At 36.9% G+C, this 27,382-nt stretch overlaps 4 protein-coding genes across 14 annotated transcripts; 1 reads left to right on the top strand and 3 right to left on the bottom strand.

Annotated features, from left to right (window-relative positions):
• Window positions 1-1,494: 1,494 nt before the first annotated feature.
• Window positions 1,495-13,915, bottom strand: LOC8259952 (helicase SEN1). Of its 8 annotated transcripts, XR_007215403.1 has the most exons (24): window positions 13,463-13,915; window positions 12,988-13,372; window positions 12,658-12,774; window positions 12,483-12,562; window positions 12,001-12,147; window positions 11,743-11,891; window positions 11,523-11,653; window positions 11,275-11,397; window positions 11,092-11,165; window positions 10,035-10,622; window positions 9,745-9,856; window positions 9,404-9,541; window positions 8,885-9,202; window positions 8,450-8,723; window positions 7,048-8,345; window positions 6,370-6,772; window positions 5,377-6,293; window positions 5,201-5,266; window positions 4,986-5,111; window positions 4,549-4,793; window positions 3,302-4,443; window positions 2,210-2,463; window positions 1,821-1,905; window positions 1,495-1,712 (listed from the first exon to the last, which is right to left on the bottom strand). XR_007215403.1 is itself a non-coding variant. In XM_048372535.1 (22 exons), the coding sequence occupies exons 1-22, from the start codon at window positions 13,576-13,578 to the stop codon at window positions 2,447-2,449; spliced, it is 6,966 nt and encodes a 2,321-aa protein (XP_048228492.1). In that variant the 5' UTR covers window positions 13,579-13,915; the 3' UTR covers window positions 1,730-2,446. The 8 variants fall into 8 exon arrangements, 4 of the variants coding, with proteins under 4 accessions (XP_048228492.1, XP_048228493.1, XP_048228494.1 ...); XR_007215402.1 differs by having other exon boundaries at window positions 1,821-2,463; XR_007215400.1 differs by lacking the exon at window positions 1,495-1,712 and having other exon boundaries at window positions 1,730-2,099.
• Window positions 13,916-14,490: 575 nt separating this feature from the next.
• LOC8259953 (probable mitochondrial adenine nucleotide transporter BTL1) lies at window positions 14,491-19,473 on the top strand. Of its 2 annotated transcripts, none has more exons than XM_015715677.3 (6): window positions 14,491-14,722; window positions 14,846-15,031; window positions 15,253-15,347; window positions 15,542-15,875; window positions 16,192-16,429; window positions 16,908-19,473. In XM_015715677.3, the coding sequence occupies exons 1-6, from the start codon at window positions 14,693-14,695 to the stop codon at window positions 17,156-17,158; spliced, it is 1,134 nt and encodes a 377-aa protein (XP_015571163.1). In that variant the 5' UTR covers window positions 14,491-14,692; the 3' UTR covers window positions 17,159-19,473. The 2 variants fall into 2 exon arrangements, with proteins under 2 accessions (XP_015571163.1, XP_002513312.1); XM_002513266.4 differs by having other exon boundaries at window positions 14,492-14,722; window positions 14,817-15,031.
• On the bottom strand, window positions 17,350-18,293 carry LOC8259954 (reticulon-like protein B23). The gene is made up of 4 exons (XM_002513267.4): window positions 18,109-18,293; window positions 17,875-18,016; window positions 17,728-17,797; window positions 17,350-17,638 (listed from the first exon to the last, which is right to left on the bottom strand). Exons 1-4 carry the CDS (start codon window positions 18,291-18,293, stop codon window positions 17,526-17,528), a joined length of 510 nt encoding a protein of 169 aa, XP_002513313.1. The 3' UTR covers window positions 17,350-17,525.
• On the bottom strand, window positions 18,814-26,327 carry LOC8259955 (pumilio homolog 5). 3 transcript variants are annotated; one of them, XM_015715674.3, is made up of 11 exons: window positions 26,027-26,327; window positions 24,111-24,842; window positions 23,629-23,758; window positions 22,335-23,532; window positions 22,098-22,239; window positions 21,279-21,386; window positions 20,802-21,014; window positions 20,606-20,716; window positions 20,012-20,206; window positions 19,301-19,472; window positions 18,814-19,084 (listed from the first exon to the last, which is right to left on the bottom strand). In XM_015715674.3, the coding sequence occupies exons 2-11, from the start codon at window positions 24,735-24,737 to the stop codon at window positions 19,062-19,064; spliced, it is 2,919 nt and encodes a 972-aa protein (XP_015571160.1). In that variant the 5' UTR covers window positions 24,738-24,842; window positions 26,027-26,327; the 3' UTR covers window positions 18,814-19,061. The 3 variants fall into 3 exon arrangements, with proteins under 3 accessions (XP_015571160.1, XP_002513314.2, XP_015571159.1); XM_002513268.4 differs by having other exon boundaries at window positions 22,335-23,758; XM_015715673.3 differs by lacking the exon at window positions 26,027-26,327 and adding an exon at window positions 25,067-25,998 and having other exon boundaries at window positions 22,335-23,758.
• Between the last annotated feature and the right edge of the window lie 1,055 nt (window positions 26,328-27,382).

Here is a 27,382-nt window from a genome sequence, read left to right as displayed (position 1 = left end):
TCAATAGATGGATTAGCGCAGTTGGAGATGGTCAGATTTGGTCACATGTATTGGGATGCTTAATTAATCACATTAAATAAAAATAATTGGCAATTTGAAGTAATTAATTATTTCGGTGAGCGGACAAATCGTACAGTTTTGATCTAAGCTACTATTTGTTTATTCTAATTATAGTAATTAGTATTAAACACTTGGCAAGTTGTTTCAAGGGCTCATCCAGTGTTTGATGATCCACGCGACTCCAATAGAATTGCACCTCCCAAAAGTAGAAACACAAAGAGCAAACAAAATAGCAGCCATGTGTATGTAATTTGGTTGGTGAGCTTATGATTGCAATTTTAAACACTGATATATCATCCGAATGATTGCATTGCAGGATTTTATTCCTTTTTATTGCTAATATCTACAGGTGCCAAATATTGAATATGAAAAATCGTCACTCTTAAATCATTTTTTTATCCATTCTTATCCACCCATTTAATTATTTTTAATAAGAAAAATTGTTTTAAATATATTAGCTGTTTTATTATTATTAGTACTCAAATTTGGTGAATTATTTTAATTTTATCATTGTTATTATAATAAATAAATTTAATTAAAATAATTCTTTTACTCTTTTTTTTCTTAACATTGTCTCTACAATTTTATTAGCATCACTTCTTCTCTAGTCAAATTCTTTTTGTAGTTTCTTGATGTATTATTAATTCAATACTTTATTTTTACATTATTATATTAAATTTATAAAAAAAAACATGAGACCCAGAAAATCTTTTTAGTGGAAATCTTTTATCTTTTTAATTTTTATATTTCTAAATTATTTTATTATGATATAATTATGTATCAAGATATATCTGATTATTTTTATAAATGACAAACATGATAAATTTTATTAAAAGAATTCATAATATAAATCTCTTTTATTTTTATATTTTTTTTTCTATTTATTATTTAACTAAATTTAATAAATTTAATAAAACTAAATGCAAATTTCAATAACTATTTATCAAATTTTGAATATTAATAAGACAAAATTCATTGTGGTTTATCATTTTTTTTTTATTCTTATTAAAATCTCAATCAATTGTTGATCATTTTTAAATCGTCGATTCTTTTATTTATTACATAATTTTTAGAAAAAAAGTTTCTAGTTATAATAGTTTTTGAAAAATCTATCCCATATAATTAAAGGTAAGCAAAAAAAATAAATTATATTAAACCAATTAGAATTCAACATCACTATTGATAATATAGACTACAATTTTTGAAAAGAAAAAGAGTAAAAAACAAAATTGTGTTCTTTATCTTTTGGCATCCCATGTCATGTCATCTTTTGAAAAAATATTATTCTTTTTTGTAAACCTTTTAGTTTTTTTAAGAAAATTATTTTTAAACTCATTTTAGTTTAAAAGTAAAACATAAATAAAACCTTAAAAAGAAAGACTTTTATAAATAATTTAAGAACATTGATGAAATAATTTATCAGTGAATACCATATTCAATCTAATCTAATATTAATCTACCTCGTATAAATAAAAGAAAAGTAATTTCTGTATTACAATCCATTTATTTCTTATATACTTCCCATACCCATATAATATAATAAGAGTGGACTGGAATGAATAAACGGGTAAGGGCCCTCACTAGCTTTTGGAGTGAAGACTTCACTTGGATCTGCCTTCTTGCTTCATTATTTTTGTTAAGAGATTTTATTTCTGTTACAAATACAACAGAAATGAAAGCCCTGCCTACTCCATTAAAATACCAATATCCACAGTTAAAAGAAAACAATACCAAAAAGAGAAAAGAAGAAAGAAGCCAACCTACAACCCTACACTTAGCAAACGGTAATCAACTTTCACTTTTCGATCCGATGCTCCACGATTGGTACCATTCTTGCGTCACTGCCTATATATATATATATACACATTTTTTATTGACTAACCCAGCAGGATATCAACAGAAATAACTAGTATTTACAGCACTAGCATGCTATCAGGTACTCTAAAAGAAAAGGGTATTGCGTAAAACCCATATTGGCAAATAACACAAAACTTCATAACAAAACCCAGTGATCCAGACGGAAGAGAAACCCAACTCATCTGCCACATTTAATTAGGCCACCATTACTAGGTTTCCAATTCCAAGGGTATGCTACTGTAAAATGTTCAAAACAAAACAAACAAAAAACGCTAAGGTCATCCATAATTACCTTGGCGTTCTTATCATTCAAGACCATGACCGTTTCCAGCTGACAAATGGCCCTTGATCTCCCTTCAATTTTCATCCAGCCATAGAGATCATTAGAAAGCTTCATTTGCATTGTAGACAAGAGTTTGACTTCATAATCCTTACATATTAAGGAATTCCATTTTTACTTCTTTCTGATTCACCACAAAAATGTAAGATTTCTCTGATTTGCTGTGCTCTAGTCTCCAGTTGCACCTTTTCAAGGTACGGATGGACCTGTCAGATATGAATAGGAATGATAAAGCCGACGAACTTCAAATATACAAGTACTCAACCAGAATCAACCAATGTCCAAACCTAGAACTATATAGAAACGTTGTCATCAAAGACAAGGCACAAGGAACTCTTGATGTTCGTAATGCTGCACACAAGACAAGGATACTTTTATAACAACATATGTAGGCTACATAGAACAAGCAAGTAAACTTTGACATCCAATGACAAGCCAGATCAATGTCAGCTGCACCAGCAGGTGGTACATACTATGCCCACATGACCAGCAATTGCCAGATGAGATTGGAAGTGCCAATGTAGGTATTGATTACCAACTTCTGCTTTATGATCAGGTATGAAGTTTAACACAGATACCTTACATATCAGATATGCAGTTAAGTTACATAACCATTATTACCTAATGATTTCCATGTAAATGTGGCCATACACACATGCTCAAAGACACCCCAGTATATGTGCACACGGAAAAATTTCAAAGAGATGCTATGCCAGGGCCATCAGACTAGCACTCCTTTTGCGTCGAGTACAAGGTGATCACAGTACAAGGTAAGACAATAAACTTTACCATTTACACAGGCACCAACATATAAACAAAATATACAAATAACTTCCAACTTGCAGAACTAGAAGGCTATAGACCAACGAACTAAACTAAATTTTAACTCAACCTCAATGCTATGAGGAGAGCTTTAAGCCATCCTGGTCAGTTTAAGGCTATATTTCAGGTAAAACTATACACATATTTGGAAAAATAAAGCAGACATTTCAGAGCACCAAACTAGACATATTGAATTTTTGGAAAAATAAAGCAGACACTTACCTTTTCTAGATTTGGCTGGTTTGATACAACTATTTACACTTGAAGGAGGCAGCAGCCTCTTTGTAGGTACAGGTTTCTTTGATTGTTCCGACTTCTTGGAAGAAATGAGAGATGAATAAAGAATAGCATCAACAGCCTCACGTTGTTGTTTTCTTTTTGTGATTAAGTCTTCAGAAGCGCCTATTTGATCAGGAGCCCGACCATCATTGGCCCCCATCCTTTTAACGCTATCTTCCGCTGGGGAAGTTGAAGTTTCCAAATTACTATCATGCTTAAAGGATTTATTTGGTCCTTTTACCACATTGGATTTGAATTTTTTAAGGTTATTGCTTGTTTCTTGTTCGCATAATTTACTCTTTGAATTCATGCATTTATCTGTCCTCTTACTCACATGAGGATTCTCAGAATCAAGTTTCTTCTTGCTTCTGTGGCTGCACTTACTTCCACCATCCTTAAGATATTCTCTTGAAATTGGAGACTTTACATTCTTTAGAATTCTGTTCTCACCACTATCATCAACAGGTAGAATGCCATGATCATCTCTACCTCTTTTTTTGCTACTACAGACAGAATCCTTATTGGCTGAAACATCGTCTTCCGTAACTGTTCCCACAGAGCCAATATGCTTTGAACTCCTGTGTTGCTTGCTAGGTTCTCTAAAATTCCCAAAATTCTTTGCTTGTCTTGAATGATTATCAGATTTTTCAGGAGCAGAATGATCCCTTGGAGCTGTTGTAAGAAATTTATATGGCCTTTTTACAGAGATTACCAAGTTTCTCTGTTTGGCATCTTTTATTAGAGCAGCCCAGTTATGATTTGCCTGCAAGGTCCTTGCATTACCAAATATCCAAAGTGAGAGCTTTGCTCTTGTCAGGGCAACATTCATCCGCCTAACATCAGCAACAAATCCAATACTGCTGGAGTTGACTCCATTTACATGAGTATATGCCTCACCTGCTCTAACACTGGAAAGTATCAATATGTCTACTTCTCGGCCTTGAAAACCATCCACAGTGTTAAACTCCATATCAGCTATAACCGAAGACCCAAATGCACTAGAAAGACGAGAACGCAAAAGCGAAAGTTGACACTTGTATGGTGTTATGATGCCAATTTTTCCACCTTCAAATTCAGAGGGGTGCCTATATAAAAATATCCATCATGCAAATTTAATGACAATTAACTACAGAAAGTAAATAGAATAAAAAAAGAATATTTGTTTTTCCCTGAAGTGAAAACTGTACTACCTCTTCTTGAAGAATCTAAGTAGTTCAACTGCAGCGTCAGCCTCGCGCTCATTATAAAGAGAAAATGCAGCAGAATTCTTACCACGAAGTTCCTGGCCATCAATCACATCATAGAATGCATAAGGACCAAGGCCCTCAGTCTCATGAAATGGGACTAATTTGCTTGACATGTTTTCTCCATTCAACAGCTTCCCATCATAAAAATGCAAGGAAGGAAACTGGCAAATGTCCGGGTGCATCCTATACTGTGAATAAAAAAAAGTTTATGTTAATCATAACGTTCTGTAAATTAACAGTAGCATGTACCAAAGTCATGTTATAGACAGCCTCCATAACAAACAACCATTAGTAGGAAACTCTTATTACATTATGTCATCATGTTCAAAACCCAGGAAAACCTAGATATTTCATAATAGTTGAAAGAAAAGATGCATCACCTGTTTAGTGAGCATGGTAACAGGATGACCAGCTCTTTGTAGACGCTCAAACATACTGCATTCATAAAGAAATTTGCTTGCAACATTAGAGAGGACTGTCGCAGGAAGCTGCTTTGGATCACCAACCTTGGACAATAAATGTCGAATTCCAGTTTCAGTTATAAAATCTATATAAGATGCTTCAATGTAATACTACAGTCTCATATATTCCTCACCATGATACATTTGGTCCCATTTGACTTCAAAAGCTGAAGAGGAATCAGAGTAGCAGGTTCCAGAGCCTGCACAGACAAAAATGCAAAGTTCAAAAGGTACAAATGAAAGAAATGCTACAGGTGATAATAAGGATAACCTAGAGAAGCCACACAACCAAGAGTTCAAGAACGTTTACTTGTGCTGCCTCATCAATTATAACTGCATCAAAAAGAGTACGCTCAGATGGGTTCCCAAATTTATAACTTGACATAGATTCGGAGCAAACTCCATAAAGATCACCGCCAGACCCACTTAATGTAGTCACCACTATTTCAGCTTCCTTTAGTATTGACTTCCGCAGCTTATGTTTCATATTCTTAATTTCTTCGTTAGTTTTTTTCTCCTGTGCCTGAGCAGTACTAAGATCTTTAAAAATTTGTTTCTTCTGTTCATATAGTTTTCGCAGCTTCACCTCTAATTCGGCATCTGACATTTCTTTTCTGTCATCCCCTTTCAGCATTTCATCATCTAAGGAATTTTTCAGGTCCGAGTTCTGCAAGTTAGCTCGCTTAGCCTCATAGTACCTAATGCGATCTACTAACTTTTCAAGATTAGAACGCAATGCTGTAGAAGATACTAGACTAGAATCATTCTTAGCATCACTCAAATTCCTCTCTTCTGCAAGTCGATGATCAACCAGTGTATCAATAAAGAAGGGCATTGAATTTTGATGAACTGTTTTTGCATTACCAACCCTTACAATATAAGGCTTGTACATTTTCCCATCACTACCATAAAGGCCTCCACTGGAAATTCTTGACACCAGCTCATCAACTGCAGCATTTGATTGAGCACAAATGAGCACCCTTCGCTTCAGATAACCTGCCGGTGACTCCTCATTTCTTCCCACATCCTCATTCAATTGTCTGGCCAAGGCTGCATCCTGCCACGCCCTTGCAAGTGCAACTGACTGGCTAACTTTTGGCCTTGTATTCATGGAGCATGAACTATTATTTGGACGTCCATTTAGAGAATGCTTAGCATCATTTGTTCCATGTAGTGAACCAAGCAAGCCACTGACAATGGCCACTATAGTTCGGGTCTTCCCTGTACCTGTTAAAATAGAAGAGACCATAAATGCAAGGAATTTTAGATCCACTAAAGATTGAACAGTGCATAAGAGGCATACCTGGAGGACCCTGTATAAGAGACAACTCAAAATCTTTCTTCGAATTAGGCAATCCGATTGCAACACTGATAGCCTCCAATTGGCTGTCATTGAATGATGCCTCCAGTGCTTGCTGCAAGGGCTGGGAAAGCCTACCCAGTGCTAGCTCTCGTGATTTATTATAACCTGGAGAATCTTTGACAGGTTTTAAAATAGCTGAAAGAATGGGAATATCCTTTATTGATGATAGCACTTGAAATTCTCGAAGTTGAGGTGTAATGCTCATGATGCGACTTGCATGCCATTTGCTACGTTCAAGTAGTTGCTTCCTCGCTTGATTCAAGCGTGAAGATCCATTTAGAAAATAGAACCTAATTAAAAGCATACTTGCCCTTCTTTTGTTGTCTCTCTCCCGTCTCTCAACCTGAGAAGCAGGCAGTACTTCAGCACAGCATAAAGTAAAATGTAGGGAATAGGCTGAGCTCTTATTCCTGCATTCATATTCAACTATGAACCGCAGGAGCAATTAGTATAATGGGAAATATTCAGCAGACCCGATAAAAGTTTATACCTTATACCGAATAATTAATTAGCCCTCTTTCAAAGAAAAATTGCATTAGGATTTCCAAGGACATTAAACTAGGCTTAATAGCATGCTAATGGACCAGAATTATAAATGCACAATAAGACACCAGATACCTTTCCAACCATATGAACATCATGGGAATTACTTTGCGGAGCCTCTTTTGTCAGCAAAACAAGGTCATTCTCTGAAAAGATTTTGGATAATGCAGAAACATTGTCATCATGAACAAAGCGAACAAGATGAAAGTCATCAACTCTCTCAACGGACAGCACTGATAGGTTTCCATAATACATGTCTTCCCATGAAGACATCTCCAGAAAGGAACTATGCAACTGCGCTTTAAACTCCTCCAGGACTAATGGCTGAAAAATTTCAACATACTGTTCTGGTGATTGAAAACACACAGGAACCTCCTTTAACCTACCAACAGTACGATCCTCATCTTCACTTGCAGATGCTAACCCCACTGCTTCAAAGTAATTAATTTCTAAAATGGGTCTATACCAGTCATCAAGCTTTGGAGGCTTAAACCTTTTGAATACAGCCCCCATTCGCTGTAGAGTTCCACATCTATTTTCAAAAGGTGTTTTAAGTTGGATAAGTTGCCTTTTTGGACCACAAGCACTTAACTTTGCCAGAAGCGAGGGCTGCTGTCTCACAGATTTGAGTGCAGACTCAGATAGATCGTCATTAGCATCACGTACAATCTTTTTCAGTATTGAATCTCTAGTTTCAGAAACCAGATTATGACGAGACTGATTCATACTTTTAGCACTCACAGGAGCATCATCAGAGTTCTTCGAAGTAATTTTACACTGAGATGAGAAAGCATCATTTACATTGCCTTTGGACTCAACTTTGTTTCTGTTATAATCTTCCCCTATTGATTTGAAAGAAATGGGTGGTTTGCTGCTTAATTTATGAGAATCCTGCTTCTGAGAAGTGAGGCCAGATCTATCTAAAACATCCTTCTGTTCAAAGGAATTCCATAAACCCCTTGAAGCCTTACTGATAGAAACCCTATCCTTTGTGGTGTCCATTACCAAAGTGCTTTCCTCAGCTGCTGGAGCCACTGTCTGATTGTCTAATTGACCATGACGTGAATCATTGATGGGTTGAATGACCTTAGCATGTAAAATCTGTTCATCTACTTCATCATCCGAAACAACAATAATGCTACTTTTCTCCCTTCTATCAGGTACTGATGCTGAGTCCAGGGTTTCAATATTGGTATAATCCAGCGGGACAACAAGCGCATCAGAATCTGAATACCTTCTCAAGGAAGGCAAATCTTCAGGAAGTAATGCAGTTGTTTCTAATTTAGCCATCTCACTATCATAAGAAACTTCCTTAGATAATGAAACACGAAGGTGAGAAACTTGTTCCATCAACTGATCAACATTAACATTATCTATATCAAGAAAGAATAAACCACATAAAAAAAGAATAGAAAACCAATCCATAAAATGTGGCCAACAAGAAATTCTTACTGATGAATTTTAAGAGAATACTCACCGCATGATATAAGATTCTCAATTGCCTTAAAAGCCAATGAAGAAGTATTACTCCAAGATTCCTTGAGCAGACTAAGTAGAGAAGTTACTGTCCGTTTCCAATAGACGACTACAACCTTAAGGGATGATCTCCCCCAGTCAATCAGATCATGTAGCCATATGAAATCCCACAAATTTTCCACTGTCTTTCCAGAATCCCTTGACCTTTTTCTGATAGATGGACAAAGTCTCTCGTAGACAACAGGGAGGATTTCAAGTACACGGACGCAAGTCATCTGGAACAAAGGAGAATAAATGTCATTCAACAAAATTTGATCTGTATCTCAATCTCTTTGATAAAATTCCATCAGCAAATTGTTTTTAACTAAGCAGTTTGCATAACAGGGGAGGGAAAGAGCTAATAAGAATAATTCGTTAAAGACAGATGTAAAAACACCTGACAGAGTCTGTAATCAATGAATCCTTTCCCTTCTACCAAGCACTTCCTAATTGCGGGCCATGCAGCTGCTGACAGTAAACAGCGGAAATTCTCTTGTAATTTGAAGTCAACATTTGATGGAGACCCATCTATGTTTATGGGTAAAGAACTGAAGACTGGCTGTGCCAGAAATCCGCCTTCACAAGAGTACTTTCTTATATTTGGAGTTCCAGATAAATCTGGATTGGGTGAATCCCCTTCTTTAAGTAGTTTCCGCAATATAAAGTAAAAATGCTGTAAAATCTGATATTTTGATATAACAGAATCTAATTGAACCTGTAAAGCAGCAAATGGAAGAGGATAAACAAAATAACAAAGAACACCAAAGTGAGATTGCATTAAGTACTTCAAATAACACAGAGACAAGATGTAAGTTGCTAGACATTCATGGTTAAGACTCATACGTTCAATATCAAATGCCTTTTGATGGGAGCTATGTTCTTTCATCCGAAAAAAGTATCATCAGTGACCACTTACCACTTTTAAAGCATGTCTCAAGCCTGAATATGTGGCTGACAAAGAAGAGCCACTAGAGCAAAGGAACTCCAGACCACATGCAAGACCCCTTGTATTTGAAACTTGCTCCAGGAGACACTTTCCAACTTGCCTTACACTCTGCGTCAAGCAACAATTGGTTATGTAAAGCTGGGGTCTACCACCAAGTGCATGCAAGAATTCACAAGGCATGTGTGCATGTACACGAGCTCGTGTCACTTGCACGTGGTTGTGCATGTATGAGAGATAGAGAGAGAACCATCAGTTGCATAGATTATAAAGATAACATGGCCCTGTTCTAACAATTAACTTCAACAAATTACATCATTAGGATCGAAGAGTGAAAGGATCAAGCTCTCTGCCATCCCTGGTTCCCATGTCCACTGCTTCCGAAGCTCCCCTTGCCCCATTTGAACTAAAAAATGTGCAGTTAACCTGTAGAGACATCTAGAGAAGTTACTTGAGTGATCATCAACAAGCATTATGCATAAGAACCCAAGAACCTAATCTAAATCATGCATTAGAGCTGATGCATTATGACACGAGAAATCAGCTGAAGGTTATTGTAATTACATAGTGATGCAACTTATCAGGAAAACAAAATGCTTGTAACCTGTTGAATGTTCTTATCAATGGAAGATGCATCATTGACACTCTGAGCGAGTTTTTTGACTCCTTCCCACCTCCACCATCATCAAAACCAGTTGGGACCTTCCACCCAAATGAAGTGGAGATTTCTGTGGCTGAAGATGAAAGCCAGGGTCTAACAGCAAGTACCATGTCTGCATTACTTTCAGGCTCTATCATGGTTAAATGAGTTCGGGACCAGAAAACAGCTTTTGAAAATGATACTGGGAGGATAGAAGGATCAATGTCAACAAGAACATCAATCCATAACATGGGAATACACATCCATCCTTTGTACTCCTGAGAAGTAATTTTACTCTGTGCACTGAATTCCCTCCAACAACTTTCATCCTTTTCTTCAACATCCGAAGAAAATGGAAGCCCATCATCATTTCCATCATTTAACTCAACTGAAAGATGTGTATCAACATCCAAACGTGCAGGGTTATTCAACAATGCAGTTACTAGGGCAGCAGCATCAGACACTATAACAGTTTGTACTAGATCAAAAGCAGGTTGCCGAAGAGAATTATGAAGTGAAGAATCCTTCAAAGATGACACAAGTGAAGGGCCCCTGTCCAACAAAATTAGCTTATCAGTGGAAAACCAAATTCCAATGATATCAACACAAGCATGCATAAATAGTCAAGCCAAATCATCTACAGATGTTTGTTAGTATGTTTTTCAAGCTGTCAAATCTCCAAAATAGCCTTCAAACATAAAAGAACAATAAATCATCAAAAGAAAGTAACTGAAGAAATAAAAGAAAGATGAAATCTAAACCAAATGCTACCATACATTTTTCTTATTCAGTCCTCACCTGGACAATAAACTTTGGAAAACATTTGGTCATAGTGACCTTATTGCTCAACATTTAAAATTGAGAGACTGTGTTTGCAAAAAAGAAATTGAGCGACTTTTGACATTCAGTGAGAAGCTCAATAAATGAAATTATCCTAAGAAAAATTTCAATGAATAATCAATTAAACAGATGATCAGCCAATAAATAGTTATAATAAGCGAACGAGGCTAATATCACATACCACATATGTGCACATTCAACTGGGGGGCATGGTGGGTTCATCTTGTAGCCTCGGTGAATGATAAGAAGGGCTATCTGAAATTACAATCTTGCAATAAATAGAATAATAAGCCAAACCAACAGAACTATTCATATATACAACAAAATGTTGTACTTATCTCACAATCTAGAAGAAGTAGAAAACCTTGCATGCCAATTTTCTGGTGAGAACATTAAAGTTGCTGCTCACAGGAACTTGATGGAGAAGAAAATAAAGAAAATGTCTGCGCTGCTTTTCATGCTCCCCATCCTGCAAAGCCTCAAGTGACTAGACAGGCAAAACTTGTGTGCATTAGTACTGAAAGTATCTTGTATAATGTAAATAACTAAGGCAAACCACAAGTAGGATGTAAGAAATGTTAACAGAAAGGGCCCATGAACAAACTGCCATGCCTGAAGAAAAGGTGGAAACAGATCAAAAATATCTTTATGGATCTTCTCATTTCGAGTGTGGAAACACTGGCCCATTAGGGTGTTCCGCATTACACTTGGAGACAATGTAGACCTCAGCCAAAGTTTACAACCTTGAAACACGTTCCATAAGAGGTTGTGCTGTCATTATAACGACCACAATATAACTGAAAATTGACAAAAGAAAAGAAATAGCACTTACCAAGGATTCTAAAAAGTTCTTTCAAACAGCTAACTGCATGAGAAAATTCAGCTGAATCACCACCAACATGGTTGAGCACTATATCAAAGAAAATGGGATAGCGTTCCAGTATCCCTTCTTCAAAAGCAGGAGGTTCTAGGAACTCAAGCCTTCATAAAGCAGAAACATATGCACTATTAGAATAAGAAATGCGTGTACACAGAGAGAGAGAGAGAGAGGAGAAATCTTGAAGATTGAGATTTTAGCCACACTTCCTACAAGGATGTGATTCCGAGCCATATAGATAGACGCTCCAGCTGTGCTCTTGGCCTTAATGTCCTGGAAACTGATGGTAGTGCTTCTGTCTCTAAAAACCCAATAATTTTGTTCAGCAAAGGCTGCAAAGGTTCCATATCTGCTGCTCTCCTATGCACAAACAGGATAGCATATTTGAGGTAAAACAGAATCCCAGATTATTAATTGATGTTTATATGAAAGAATATATATTTGTGACCAAAATGACCAATAAAAGACCATAAAGGTCTGCAATGATAGATGCACCTGCAATGAAACCATTTCCCCTTATGTAGTAATGGCTTCGCCTAGCATACAAGATAGTTTGCCACGACTAAGACTTTCTTGTTTAGAACAAGATAAACCAAAAAAAAGCAACTCAATTAAAACCTAAGCATGTCCTGAGAGACGGTGAACCATCATCAACACATCAGTGTAACAAAAATCTAATATTAACGAAATAGTACCTCAATTTTTCCATAGATCGAGCTAACCGTCGACCAACAGTTCGTACTCTTCTATTGAAAAAGAGCAACGCATAAACACCCTGACAAAACGAGGTGCAATCTATAAAATGGTGTTAAGAAAAAGAAAAAAAAAAAGGTGAATTGGTTTGTTAGAAAACAATTTGGCCTTTAATACCGGAAAGTGTTGATATCCAGCCAAAGCCAACTCGTGCATTTCATCGACTGCTTCAATGAATAATTCAAATTCAGTAAACAACGACTGATCATCCAGCAGGATAGGAAACATCAAGACCTGTGAGTCGAGTCAAAAGTCAAACTGATCCCAATATCTACTCATATAATCAAACGTGACCGTTTCCATCATTTTATGAAATTGTGCTTATATTTGGATATCAATAGGCAGTCTTTGAATAGAATGGAGTTGTAAGGGCATTGTATGGTATGATAGTAGTTTTTGTTCAAAATACAACATATGTACATAAGTAGCAAATAGATTGCTTTTCACCTCATACATAAGACTAACAACTTGAGCATTATCCCGAAGGGGATCGTACTCATTCTTGTTTAGTGTAGCATTGATCTCCCGCAAGTGCTGAGTCAACCTTTCCTCATCAAGAGTTCGCAGCACATCGAGAAGAGGACCAATGGAACTGAACTCATACTCCATGGCGTACAATTCTTGGGCCTGGTGGTGCTGAGATATGCATTGGATGCAATGTCGCATTTCCTGAGAAATCCTCTTCCACAAGAGCCGGAGAGGAGAATCAGGGCGATCGTCTTTGAAATAATTGTAGAATGTTTCCAAAAGAGGCCCCATTAAATCCCAAGACCCGCACCATATATGGTTTTCTTCTGGCAAGCTAATCAAATAAGTAAACGTATGTGCAAACCTGGCATAAGCAGAACAACTAGTTTAAAAATTAACGTAGATTTTTCATTTTGATGAGTGCATCCGTGGAAAATTTGGGAGAGAGAGAGACCATTGTTCTTTGCGCTGATGAAGACGGCGCAGTTTGAGGGGATTGTCATCGTCGTTTCGTTCCTCTTCTTCTTCAATGCCTCTCCATCTATCTAATAGCTCTCTCCTTGACGACATTTCTTCCTTTAATTAAGATAGTAAAATACAATCACAACCGAGAATCAAAATATTCTGTAGCTTTATCCTGCTAGGGTTTCCGATTGACCATTGCCATAAGATTAGGGTTTTTGCAGGGATAAAGCGAGACAGAGTAAAAATGTTGGACTTGTTTAGAGGGAAATCATGAAGCTGTTGCTGTGTATTTATAACAAGCGAAGAGGGGAAAGCGCCAAGACAGGAGCACAGCTAAGAAACGACAGCGTATCAGTGGCCATTACATTTGGGCCTGTGGGCCTCTGTTCCAATTTAGGATGAGACGTCGGAGCACAATTTTATTTTTTGGATGAGATATTTTATGTGGTGAGAGTGTAGTAATTAGAAAGATCCAAATTACAGAGAAAAAGAAGAAGAAGAGGTGAAATGAAAAGGCAACAATTTAAGGGAAAATGGTTCCTTATTCCAACAATATAAAACAAAACTCATATCCCACGTCTTTTTCACTCCTACTTTCCACATTTTTATACACTGAGTTAACAAAATCTCCAATATTTTAATTATTATTATCATCAAAATTCCTTTTTAATCAAATGGATGTCAATCTTCTGTAAACACAACAACTATGGCATTTAGCAGTGATTTGAGGGAGAAAGAACAACTAATTATCAAATACAATCTAATCACAAATTAATTTTTTCCATTTTTCTTAAAATTTATACTAAACTAACTATTATAATTATAAAATCAATGCAAGAATATAATCTATGATAATATTAATTATAAAAAGTAAATATTATTAATATTTTTATATCAATATAATAAATTTTCAACTAATCTTTGAATCCATAACTCAATAATAAAGTTACAACATAATATTATGTATATATTATAGGCTTTTTTTTTTTTTTTCCATGGAAGATATTTTCTTTTTCTACAAAAGGAAACCCTTTTTTCACATGTACAAATGGGTTATGGTTGGTGAACAGAGAGGCGGAGGCGCGCACTCCCAAAAAATCGCAGCGCTCAAAAATTGATTGATTGAGCACTTCAACGAAAAGCAATTTATCAAAGTAACGAAAACACAACAGAAAAACCCTAAAAAGAAGAAAATATCTAATTCACTTGAAATCCGTCCATGTCCCAAAAGTCCCCTTCTCATTCTCAGGCACGTCGATTTCTTATGGTTTCTTAATTCTACCTTCTTCTTCTTCTCATTATAAGTTTGACTCTACTTTTGTTTTGTGTTTCTGGAAACATAGAAATAATGAACATTGAAACGGAATCGCAGAAGAAAAATTACGGAGGAGTAGGGGTTGGTGTTTTTGGAGAAGTGTGCGGTGTTACTATGATGCTGCCAGCAAAGGAGCTCGACCTAATGGATAAGATGGATCCTCCTCCTCCTCCTCCTCCTCCTGCTTCTCCTTCCCCTTTTCAACTCCGCATTCAGCTTCCTGATCCTAGGATTGCTATCCGAGTAAGTCCATTTTTTTTCTTTTAAAATTATTGTTGCTGCTTCATTATCTGGACTATGGCTATGTGCTTGTGTTCTTAATTTCTCAGGAGATGGACGAAAGGACATTATATTAATAAAATGCCAATCTTCTGTATTCTTACTTAACAAGCTTGTTGTTTTCTCGGTCTCAATGCCAAATACTCTTACTCTTAGTATAACTAACGCTAACAGATGTAACTCAGGATCTAATTAGAACTAGAGAAGTCGGTGAGTTTCTCAGCGGAGCTTTAGCTGGTGCTATGACCAAGGCTGTCCTTGCTCCTCTGGAGACCATCAGGTTTGTCTTTTCCTTTTCCCCCTGATCATCTAGCTACTAGTTTGTATCCATTCCATTTATATAATTGCCAATGCTGCAGAAGGCACTGTTATTAACTACATACTTTATTAATTTTATGTGCACTCATGTCAATTTTCTACAATGTGCCATAAAGTGTACCATATTGCATATTTCCTAACAACTCAAATACGCAGAACAAGAATGGTGGTTGGTGTTGGGTCCAAAAACATTTCTGGTAGTTTCTTAGAGATCATTGAGAAGCAGGGTTGGCAAGGACTGTGGGCTGGCAACGCTATCAATATGCTTCGCATAATCCCTACCCAGGCAATTGAGCTTGGTACCTTTGAGTGTGTTAAGCGGACAATGACATTAGCTCAAGAGAAATGGAATGAGACTGGCTGTCCAAGAGTGCAGATCGGTCCTGTCAGCTTGAACTTTTCGCTCTCCTGGGTTTCCCCAGTTGCCGTAGCTGGTGCTGCTGCTGGAATTGTTAGCACACTTGTGTGCCATCCGCTTGAAGTTTTAAAGGTACTACTTTTTACGGGATATCTACCTTCAATTCAAGCTGAACGATTTCTATTTGTTTTGTTCTTGGAGTCAGTGAAGCATTAAGCGACCATCTCAAGCTTCACTTCATATTATGATACATACTCTTGCCCCCTACCTCTTTTAGGATCCTGCTTGGGCTTGGGCGATCTTTATATATCCTCTGTTGTTATTGGAAACTGCCCTGGAACTTTTCCTTAATAGTTCACAATATTGAGGATCTTTAGGATGTCATGGGATATAGTAGTTTGTTCTTTTTCTCCCTCACTTCTGATAATGCCATTGTATTTGCTCACAGGATCGATTGACCATAAGTCCTGACACATACCCTAGTTTAAGCATTGCAATCAGCAAGATTTATAGTGATGGAGGGATAGGTGCCTTTTATGCTGGTATTTCACCTACTCTGATTGGCATGCTTCCATACAGTACATGTTACTATTTTATGTATGAGACAATGAAGAAATCTTACTGTGAAACAAAGAAGAAGAAGTCACTGAATCGTCCAGAGATGCTCTTGGTTGGAGCACTTGCTGGTGAGAACCTAAGAATTGATTGTGCTTGCATGTAAATATATGCTTTTGGTTTTTTGGAATAATATTAGGGAAATGTTGTTTTTTTCATTTAACAAGGATAATTACCTCAGCCAAATGTATTGCATAAATTAAAAGATAATGATATGGATAATGCAATGTAAATCTGCAATCGTCCAGCATCCAGAAGGTATTCCCCTTGCTGTGACTGAATTACATATTATATTTTAAACTACATTAATTGGTGTGTAAACTGAAGAGCCACTGGGAGCTTTGAACTTTATTGATATTATTTGCCATCAGAAGAAATAGCTTTTTATTGGTGGAAGAATATTTGCGATTTGAATTTTATGTCTGGTGAAGGAAATATTGAGTTTAGTTTTAGCTGGTGGATCTTAAATAAGCAGACATGTAATTCGGGTATCCGGTGTCTGAACTCATAACTAAGTCTTTTTTTCCTTTTCCATTTTTGTGCGCTCAGGTTTTACAGCTAGCACCATTAGCTTTCCACTGGAGGTTGCTAGGAAACGACTAATGGTGGGGGCTTTGCAGGGAAAGTGCCCGCCCCACATGGCAGCAGCACTTTCAGAAGTCATCCGGGAGGAGGGCCTGTTAGGACTTTATAGAGGGTGGGGTGCAAGTTGTTTAAAAGTCATGCCTTCGTCTGGTATCACTTGGATGTTTTACGAAGCTTGGAAAGATATACTGCTTGTTGAGAAACGTCTTTTATAACAGATGTTTTACGAAAGCTTGGAAAGATATACTGCTGGTTGTTATATGGGATTGGGCTTAAATATGCCCATTGCGCTGACGAAATCCCGTGATCTCTGATACGAACCAAACAATTTAAATTAATAACAAAAGATTCTTTTTGAGAGTTGCATATTTTGCGATATGTGAGTGCGAGCTGCTAAGGTGATGGCTTTGACAATGAATAGACTAGCCAAGCTTATGCATAGCTGATAGTCAGTATTATTATTTGGCATTGCAATCACAGAATATCTAAAATGAAATCTCTAAGAAACTGACAGAGGAGTATAATGAATGTTATTTACAGCAATTGCAAGTGATGGAACATGAAAATTTAGAGAGTAAGATGCTAATCTAAATCTGCAGAAGCATTTGCACGCCTTAGAAAGCGAGAGATACAACCGGTGCTTGATTGTGAGTTGGAGTTCTCAGCAAGAATGTAAAAACAGAACAAGCATAACGCTGTTAAAGAGCAGGGGCAAATATCAATACACGCGCAGTCTCACAAAATTTATAAATAATTAACCAAGAAAAAAAAAAAAGTTGGTTACCAGCATAAGCAACAGTAAAACCAGAGATCAAACGACCCAAAGCAGAGATAACATAAAGGGAAATCACAACCTGAGGAAAAAGATACATGAAGGAGCATGAATTTTGAATTAATTGAAAAGAAGAAGAAGAAGAAGAAGAAGAAGAACCTTGAAGAAAAGACGCTTGTCATGGCCAGTAGCAGCAACCCTCAAAACAGACTCGGCAGCGCCAATAGTATTAGCGAACCAAGCAACGATGCTGTTTGCTGTGTCCTGAGAGATCTGCCACTCCAGAGGATCTACGGGCACTCTACATATAATCAGCAAAGACAGACGGAATTAGGAGATTTATTTTTATATTTTATTTAAAAAAAAAAAAAAAAGAGAAAGAAAGAAATGCACGAGATGTTCATTTGGCGAAAAAGAAGACCGAGAATGGCGAGAGAGCAGAGGAGGACGATTAGAACATCGGAAAGCAAAGAGAGGAGACTGGCGTTCCGATAGGCGCAGTGATAGTAGACCAACGTCCCACACACCATCCCGATAATCGCTTTTCCCATCTCGTTCTTTTTATTAACCTCCTCCATTTCTTCCTCAAAATTCAGAATCTATCTCTTTTACACTTTCTCCCTCAACCTGTGATTATGTACCTTATTTTATTTATTTTAGAAAACAAAAAACACACAGAGACCGGTCCATGGCTCTGCCCCCGTTTTCAACATCAATATTTGACTTTTCGTTTCTCATTTTCAACATCAATCAAACAAAATCCCTTTTTTAATTTTTAATTTTTTCCTTGAAGACCTAACTCCACCGCAGGCTTCCTATAGACGGAGCAAACAAAAATCATTTTCTAAGCAGACGACGAGTCGTTTAGGATGACAATTGACTCTGGACTTGCAAATCGAAAGAGAAATTATTTCAGAATAATGCCGGAGAGGAGGAGAGACATAATAATAAAGCTTTGATGCGCGATGGAGTTAAAAAAGGCCCCAGTCCAGTCGAGGTAATTGTTTGGTTATTCATATAGAAATCATCATGAGAAGTATATATATGAATGAATAAAACCCCAGTGACAGGCAGCAACGCCGCCTTCTTATGATCAAATTTCCCAAAGCAATAAAATTACCTTTTCACCAATCAACAACAATTATTTCTATACAATACTTTACATACATTCATTCATTCATTCATACATACATACAAGTTGGACATATAATATTTATATATAAAATACATTGATACACTAATTATGCAATTTCCAATATCACCACTACCAACTAATTTGAATCCCATGACCTAATCCCAAATGATGCTACTCTTCTCCACCATCAATTTCTTCCTCTCCCACTTCCTCAACTTTCCTCAGCTTGGCTTTCTGCATTAACATTAGCATTAGCATTCTCAGTTTACTAACAAACTTCCACTTATAAGCTACTATTTATTACTTTTGCTTATTTTTTTATCTGTTTATTCACAGATAGATTATTATATTTCTGTCAGCTTTGTCTGTCACACTTCCACAGACCCGAAGCATAACCCTGATCACTTTTTTACCAACAATAATAAAACTAGAAGAAAGAAAATGTCGCACCTTCGCCACAGAGTTGCTCAAACCGAGCAACTATGTGCTTCCCGTACGTGTATTTCTTCAAAGCATGAAGATGAATCCTTATTCGACTCAGCAATATTTCCCGCTGTTTATCATTGCTTATTTCAAGGATCTTTTGCACCACATAGTTTGCAAATTGATCTTTCATCATTGTCTATACACGAAACAAGAAAAAATGACTACACACATTGATAACCAAGGAAACACACAACTCCCATAATCGGTAAAAGCTGCCTAGCATCTGCTATTCAGTTCACTTAAGTTCAGAAATACCTTCCTCTTACAATGTTACTGTACTTTATGCTCTGAGATTCTTATATCCTCTATGATCCAGAAAAGTTAACAATAATAACAACAATAGGCCTATTTATATGAAAACCATATTATCATTTTGAATAAAGTGGCTAATACTGCATCCAGCTTATATTCATATTCAGCTCAAAAAGAAAATAACTATCCAGCTTATCACATTGAAGAATTATCTTAGTTCATGAAAATGATATTGAATTTAAAAAAAAAAAAAAAACCTTGAAGTTCAGTCCTCAAATTGATAGTGTGTATGACAATTCTCAAACTAAACAGAATGCCGTGATAAATTAGAAAATGCATCAATCATTCCCTGATTATTTCTGAAAAAAGAAAGTTAAAACTAAAAGATAGACAGGTGTTCTAAGAAGTGTTAAATTAATTTACCAAAAATTGGTCGCTTTCCTCAGACTGGCCTATAATCTCCTCTATCAAAAGCTCCTGCTCAATAGGACTGCCATGCTCCAGACACTTTTCAATGACATTTGATGCATATTTATGCTGGCTCATTTGTACAATTTTCCCAGTCAGCTTGCTGATAATCTGGCTCCTTTCATAGGGCTTTCCCCTCTCCAAAACATGCTGTGAGCAGCACGTCATTTGTGAATTAATATAGACAAAAAATATGCAGTACAAACATGAGTATAAAGAAATACCGAACAGGGAAGATTCAGGAATTATAGAAAATGAGGTCTTAAAAAAAAAAAAACACCATTCCCGGAGTATCAATTAGATTAATACAAAGAGGTTAGGGTAATGTAATGGTTCTCAATTTCATAGCCTCAGCCACAACACTTTTTTGGCATACAAAATCAACATTTTTGTTGATTATCATAAGCTCACTATTGAACAAACAAAAGCATCGACTGAAGAACAAAAATGAATTATCGAATACGACATCACAAAGAGAAAACACATTATCTTAATAACAGAGATATTGATCAGTAACCAAATAAGCAGCACAAAAAATAGAAAACCAACCTGTGTGACATAGTTGCCATACTGGTCTTGAGCAAGGAGGTAAGCAGATTCTAAAATTTCATCTACTATACATTGACTTTGCAGATCATCTGAGCAGTGCTCCAAAACTCTCTATCAAAAAAAAAAAAAAAAAGTTCAAAATCAAAATAGTAAGACAATGTGGGGTTTTGTGTTGCATCAATTTATGTATGAGTACCTGAATGACACGGCAACCATAGGGGTGAGTGGCAAGTGCAGCAACTTGGCCTTGAAAAGCAGAAATAATAAATTCAATATTCATTGTTGGCACACATTCTATACACTTCTGTATCACATGATTTCCATTTTGATCATGTACACATCGCAAAACATGGCCATCAAGCTCCTGAACGAGTTGTGTTTTCTGATCAAGCTCAATCACTTCCAAAGCCTAGAACACGTAATTGCATAATTATAGGATCTCCTCCGTATATTTGGAAATCATTCAACAGTAAATACAATTTGCAGAAAAGAAAACTCTGAGGTTATCACACCTACCCTTCACGGAGTATGCTAGTTGATTAGATTAATTATCAGATGTTTATAATATTTAACCAAAATGAACACCTAAAGACATCTCCTCAATCACAGATGTAAGAGACTCAAGGAAGAAACATAAATGCAGAGAGCTTATCTCCTAATGTATTAATCTCACCTTCTGTATTACACGACAACCATACATCTGCAAACTTAATTGCAACATCTGTCCAGAGAGTTTATCTGCAAGCTCCTTCCGTTGATCAGGACTTCCATGCTCAAAAAACTGAAACAAATAGCAAGTTCCAAAAATCAGTACATGCCGATTATAAAGTTACCACAATCCAAATCCATTAACTTTGTACTGGATGGACAGATTTGATTTTAAACTCTGTAACACAAATAGCAAGTTTCAACAACCAGTACATGCCAATCATAAAGTTCTGCATTCCAAATCCATTAACATTGTACTGGATGAGAAGATTAGATTTTAAGGAACTGTAACACAATTAGCAAGTTTCAACAATCAGTAAATGCCACTCATAAAGTTCTGCAATCCAGATACGTTAACTTTGTACTGGATGAGGGGATCTGATTTTATAAAACTGTAACACAAATAGCAAGTTTCAACAATCATTACATGCCAATCATAAACTCATGCGATCCATTAACCTCATACTAGATGAACCAAAGTTACATTCATAAAATGCGATAAAGCTTTTTCCAGTATGGATTTGAAATACCCATTAAAAGTTGTAATTTCAAACTCACGTCAAATGATTGCCAGCTACATTCACAAATGTAATTAAGAACATTTGCACCAACTTTAACTGAAAAGAATTTATAACTAAAATCATGTCCAAACCCCTTGTTTAAAATTCTTCCTTTGAACATAACATAACCGACCCTTTTCATTTCTCTTTTTTTTTCTTCTTTAAAATTTGGTGAGGGGTGGGGTAGGGGGACCATTTGAAGCAGGCAAGGCATAAAAGCATACCTTTTGAATGACATAATTTCCAAAAACATCTGTCATTAATTTTGAAGCATGAGGAAGTACTTCTTTGAAAACTGACACCTTTTCCTCAAAACTGCAATGTTCCAGCTTCTGCTGAATAAATCGACTCCCATGTTGATCAACACTGTAGTAGACATGAAATAAGATTATTCTTACATTGGGATTGGTAAAGCAATAGCATTAGAGATGGAAAAAAGAAAGCTCGGTATAGAACACTGCCTGAATTCAACTATATGCCCTGCTATATCAGAGAGTTCAAATTTCCGGGCATTGCTTGATTTCAGTTCTTCAAGGAAATAATGCCTTTTGGGCTCATCAAAGCTGTTGGCCCCTCTCTGTCCTTGAACTCCAGAATATAATCCTATATTTCTGCTGGCAGTCTGAGGAAACCTCATGTCATTTCGGCGACCCATATGATTAATTCCACCTACAGGAGATGATGGAAGTATTGGACTGGCAAGTGTTCCAGCAGGGAATTGAGTCATGGCACCCATACTTGGAGGACCTCCATAATAACTACTACCAGTTATTCCCACTTTTCCTGAACTTGGCATGCTTAAACTTCCATTTGCTGGAGGCTGAAGTTTCTGATCATCCTTATATGCAGCAAAAGATGACTCCTGTTGAAAAGCATCAATCTGGCCCCCAAGAGCACCACTTGAAGCCATACGGTTCTGTTGAAATGTAGGACTATAAGCATCTCCAAAAGGCTGCTGAAAGTATTGCATGTACAGTGGATTCCCATATGGAGGTTGAAACATCAATCCTTGTTGTCCATAAAACTTTCCCAGCTGTTGCAGACCACCTAGATGTGCAATGTTTTCCCCAGTTGAAGCACCACTACTTCGACCATCAAAGCTTGGACCAGAAGCACCAAAGGGCATGGGAATGGCACAATGAGAAGGGTAGCCAGTGATAAATGGGGGAAGATATGCAGAACCCATAGCATATCCACCCATACTATATTGTGGAGAATATAAACCAGATGGCTGAAAGTTAGGGTAAAAAGGAGTCCCTCCTGTCATATAGGCCGCTGTTGATGCATACGAAGGTTGGTTAAGTGCAGAAGAATGCATTGGTTGCTGTACCTCAATAGAGAACCTATGATGGTCATAAGACAAGATGTCCAAGCTATTGTGAGATTGAGTCATTCCTTGAGAAATAATTTGAGCCTGGACTCCTTGAGCCTGATGTGGAATGCCTTGTTGAACAGATAGATGATTTTGCGGTACATTCTTCCCATAAGATTGTTGCTCTTCTTGCTTGTTTCTCGCTCTAGCCTCTGTTCTGGAAATGCCACGCTGAAGGGTACCTCTAAATGACACGTGACTCTCCAAAGCAGTATCTTCAGTGCCTGATTCATCTTTTTCCCCTGTCGGTTTCTCATCAAGAGAATATGAGCTCGAGAATGAGGTAACTGTAGGATGAGTATCAGATATTAGCCTGATAGCATCTACCTCCAGAGCAAATGTGTCAACGCAAACATCAGAAGAACCTGAATTTGATTCTGAACCTTTTGAAATGTTGACAGGGGAAACGTTTGATGAGATTGCATGGGCGTCCACATCAACTGCTTCCTCTGCTGCATGGCTTGAGGAACGAGACTGACTATAAACAGGAGAAGGGGTGCGAGGGAAGTCTTCCTACAAATCCATTCAAAATATCAGAAGGAGGGGAAGATTATTAAAGCAAAGCAGTACAAGTAAGAAAAAAACTAATAATTTCTTTATGAACTCAAAATATCACGGGCACGAGCAACTTAGAGGAAGCAGATGTACTTTCAGTTTTTTCTTTACATCTGTTTCTGCCATGCTATACCATCAATATACATGCTCAAACTTCTGTACCTTGGCATGCAGATGTGAGCATGTATTCCAAGGTCAGTTTCACAGGAAAGGCCGTACAAGCACTGTTAATGGGGTACATGACTTGTCATCAAGCTAAACCAGTACCGTACAATATGATTCTGAATGGTGAGAATTGAAAGTTTCATACCTGAATCAGGTCGACCAAACTTTTATGGCGACCAGCCAAGAGAATTGCATTCTGTCCATGGATACGGACACTAGTATTGTCTGAGGCTTCTGTGGGTGATTTCTCATCCCCTGGCTCTTCCTCATGAATTGAAAGTGTAGAAAGTTGTATTGATTTATTGCCGCCGTCATCTACAGAAGGTCTCCACTTGTTGCCAAGACCACCAATGTGTCGGGCAAGTCGATGACTCTCTCGTGAAAGTAGAGGCGGAGGAAGTCTTGGATTCAAGTTAATGTTAGAGTTGTAGTATGCCAGATAGGCTGGATCAGAAAGCAGTTGTTCCTCAGACTCGTAATTCTCGATAGCACTACTTAAACTTTTCAAGCTAGAACTCATGCTAAAGTTTTGTTGGGCTAAAAGTTTTCCAATAGCAGCAAAAGACCCCTCCATACTTGGTGGTGCACTACCACTTCGACTGGGAACAGTATCTGTTTGATCTCTGTGGAATCTATGCTCCTTCACAAGCAGGCCCAAGTTCTCTGCAGTCATATGATTTGATGGCGACCCAAAAATAGCAGCATCCTTAGACGAGGGCCACTTTCTAACTCCACCACTCTCCACTATTCTCATGGGGCTCTCAGTTGCCATCCTGCTCACAAGTATGGAAAACCTGTCTCTTTGCTTCTCTTTTTTTGGATAAAAATGTAAGTCACGCTATTTACTCCATAGCAGTTGAGCCATGTTGGTCCAATTCTGAATTTATTTAAAAAGTTACAGTAAGAAAGAGAAGAGAGAATAAAGAATAATAGAAATAAACCTAAAATAATTTTACCCGTAAGAAGTTAGATATTCTGTCAAGTACAAAAATTGTAGAATCAGAAGAGAAAATACAATCAGTTGAAGTATGAGTGCCCAAAAAGGGGCTTCAATTTACTCAAAGGCAGTTAAAAATCTTTAAAGTTGATACTTCCTCTCACCTTGAACTCCATGTCAATGTTAATCTAATCCTTGCTCCCCAAAAATCCCTTTCCAAGTAGAATCATATAGATCATATCAATTTGCATACCCCAAGTATCCCACTAACCCAAACCGGAGAACATTGCACATCATACAAACATCAAGAGTAACAGATGATTTCCATCACTCTGGTATACATAAAGTATCATGAGGTTAATAGAAGTTGAATAGTGGAGCCAGTGAAACAGCAACATGATCAACCTTGAGACAGACAATTGATCCATACGACATCTAGAAGCATAGGTAAAAAAACTAGAAGATGTGGAAAAGCTATAATAATAGGCAAGGCACATGGACACTGACGGAGCAATAACCTCTTCGTGAAAGCACAGGAACACTGAATACAATGATTGTCCGGATTTGACTATTTTTTCAGTCCCAAATAATAACTAGGTAGAGCTGAACGGAGTCTCTAGTTCCTTATAAATCACGAAGGATGAAAAAGTGCAAATATATGTTATTTCAGTATCTCAAATGCTCAGGCTCTGTATCGCAATCCAGAAAGAAAGAAGATTGGACTTTAAAAACACAATTCCAAACAATATTAGGCCATAGTGATTGATAAGAACCTGGTCACAGTTTGTGGTTTTAAAAATGATCATGTTCTACGGTCTTAAACTCCACAAACAATTGGGCAGGTGATGAAAAAGAGTGAACCTCGAAAAGAATGAATGAAATGAAAAAAGAAAAAGAAAAAATCATATTTAGTTGGACTGTGAAGAATAAAAATGGAGGAAGAGTATTAAAAAGAAGACAAGTCTATTTAGTGATGTTATGTTATTGTTCTAGGTAAAAGAGAAAAGCGGGAGGTAAAGAAAAGAAAAGAAGGGAGGGGAGAAGAAGGCGAGAAATTGAGGAAAGTAATAGGAAAGCAACAAAGTCCCATGAATTAGGTTAGGGAGGAGGAGAGAGAAACTTACCAGGAAACAGGAGGAACAGCCGTTGTTAGCAACAAGGTTAGGAATGGAGGGTTTTGTTTGAGAAGAAAGAAGAGAGAGAAAGTATTTTGTGTTTGTTTGTGCTTTGAAGAATACAAAACAAATGTCGCTTCCAAAAAACCCTCATACAGTTTACCACTTGCAACAATCAACTCTTTTGCCTTGCACTCGCTCACTCTTTCTTTTCCATTTCATTTCTTCTTTTTCTTTAGTTTTTCCCCTAAATTCTTTTTATAACAGAAAAAGAAAAAGAAAATAAAATAAAACACAGACACTGCTATAAAATATGGATTAGCCAATTTCATATTAAAAGACCGAAAATAGGGCCATTGTCATTGAATTGAATGGCACTTTGGTCTTACACCACTAAAAACAACCTTTTAACCTTAGCCTTAGCGAGAAGAAGTATGCATTGAAACTGAAACGTGTTGGAAACACTCCTTCTAAGAAATGGGTACTCACACGTGCCTTAACTTGCTTGTAGCTGACATCACGCGATGTTTATGGATAGGGTGTGTTTGGATTTACAGTTATCTTCATTCATTTCCAGTTTGGGTTAAATTACGTGCGTCTTCCAGGAAAACGACCATCTCCCTCGACATCACTATATTTGGCCCATTCTTTTTTTTTTTTTCCTTAAATCTTATTTTTGAAAAACTCCCACTGCATCTCATAATTAAAATAATATGAATAAAAGATTCATTTGGAATAATCAACATCTCTTAATTGAGTTTAGGCATTATTTTTAAAAATTGTATTGATTAAAATGAAGACAAACAGAGACAGAGTAATGGAAAGAAAGGAGGTGTTTGTTAAGTTAATTACATAATGCATGTGCGGGTCACTTGTGTGTCTGTCTTAACTTCAAAAGAAAGAAAAAAAAAGACCCATCATATCCATAAGCCAAGGAGACTTCACACTCAGGAATTGGGGGCAGGGCTGCATTGTTAGTAAATGAAAACTACTAATACCATAATAATATTCTTCTTTTATTTTCATACTATGCAGCCTTTGCTACAATTTCCATTAACACTAGCAGTAAGTCCTTTCGACTTGCTTCTTTTCTTCCTTTATATTGCTTTAATTAAATCTAATCCCACTTTGTAAGAAATAAAAATAAATGAAAAGAAAAAAGTGAAATAGAATCCAAAAAAAAAAAAAGAAAGAGGCAGGGGCCCATTGAATGAGACTGTCCATTCTGTATTCTATTCTACGACCCACAAATATTATGTGGACAGGGAGATCCTAAACCATCCTTTCCGGTCCTGGGATCTTTGTGGGGCTATTCTCCTCTTTTGTTCCGGCCCACTAGCGGCGCTTCTCTATATAGCACTTCCC

The sequence above is a fragment of the Ricinus communis genome, chromosome 4 (assembly GCF_019578655.1).
Source record: "Ricinus communis isolate WT05 ecotype wild-type chromosome 4, ASM1957865v1, whole genome shotgun sequence".
Taxonomy (NCBI): domain Eukaryota; kingdom Viridiplantae; phylum Streptophyta; class Magnoliopsida; order Malpighiales; family Euphorbiaceae; genus Ricinus; species Ricinus communis.
The sequence above is the reverse complement of the archived record's forward strand: the minus strand, read 5'-3'. Positions and strand labels throughout refer to the sequence as shown.

What these genes read in the sequence shown, in the direction of transcription:
- LOC8259952 (XM_048372535.1), bottom strand. Translation starts at nt 13,578, where the DNA reads ATGTCGTCAAGGAGAGAGCTATTAGATAGATGGAGAGGCATTGAAGAA. An exon ending in CTGGATATCAACACTTTCCG is followed by an intron (nt 12,563 to 12,657) that starts GTATTAAAGGCC and finishes TCGTTTTGTCAG; the next exon opens with GGTGTTTATGCGTTGCTCTT. An exon ending in TGAGACATGCTTTAAAAGTG is followed by an intron (nt 9,203 to 9,403) that starts GTAAGTGGTCAC and finishes GCTGCTTTACAG; the next exon opens with GTTCAATTAGATTCTGTTAT.
- LOC8259953 (XM_015715677.3), top strand. Translation starts at nt 14,693, where the DNA reads ATGTCCCAAAAGTCCCCTTCTCATTCTCAG. An exon ending in ATCCTAGGATTGCTATCCGA is followed by an intron (nt 15,032 to 15,252) that starts GTAAGTCCATTT and finishes GATGTAACTCAG; the next exon opens with GATCTAATTAGAACTAGAGA. An exon ending in GCTCCTCTGGAGACCATCAG is followed by an intron (nt 15,348 to 15,541) that starts GTTTGTCTTTTC and finishes TCAAATACGCAG; the next exon opens with AACAAGAATGGTGGTTGGTG.
- LOC8259954 (XM_002513267.4), bottom strand. Translation starts at nt 18,293, where the DNA reads ATGGAGGAGGTTAATAAAAAGAACGAGATGGGAAAAGCGATTATCGGG. An exon ending in ACAAGCGTCTTTTCTTCAAG is followed by an intron (nt 17,798 to 17,874) that starts GTTCTTCTTCTT and finishes CTTTTTCCTCAG; the next exon opens with GTTGTGATTTCCCTTTATGT. An exon ending in TTTTACTGTTGCTTATGCTG is followed by an intron (nt 17,639 to 17,727) that starts GTAACCAACTTT and finishes GCTCTTTAACAG; the next exon opens with CGTTATGCTTGTTCTGTTTT.
- LOC8259955 (XM_002513268.4), bottom strand. Translation starts at nt 24,737, where the DNA reads ATGGCAACTGAGAGCCCCATGAGAATAGTGGAGAGTGGTGGAGTTAGA. An exon ending in GAAATTATGTCATTCAAAAG is followed by an intron (nt 21,387 to 22,097) that starts GTATGCTTTTAT and finishes TATTTGTTTCAG; the next exon opens with TTTTTTGAGCATGGAAGTCC. An exon ending in TGAGCAACTCTGTGGCGAAG is followed by an intron (nt 19,085 to 19,300) that starts GTGCGACATTTT and finishes ATGTTAATGCAG; the next exon opens with AAAGCCAAGCTGAGGAAAGT.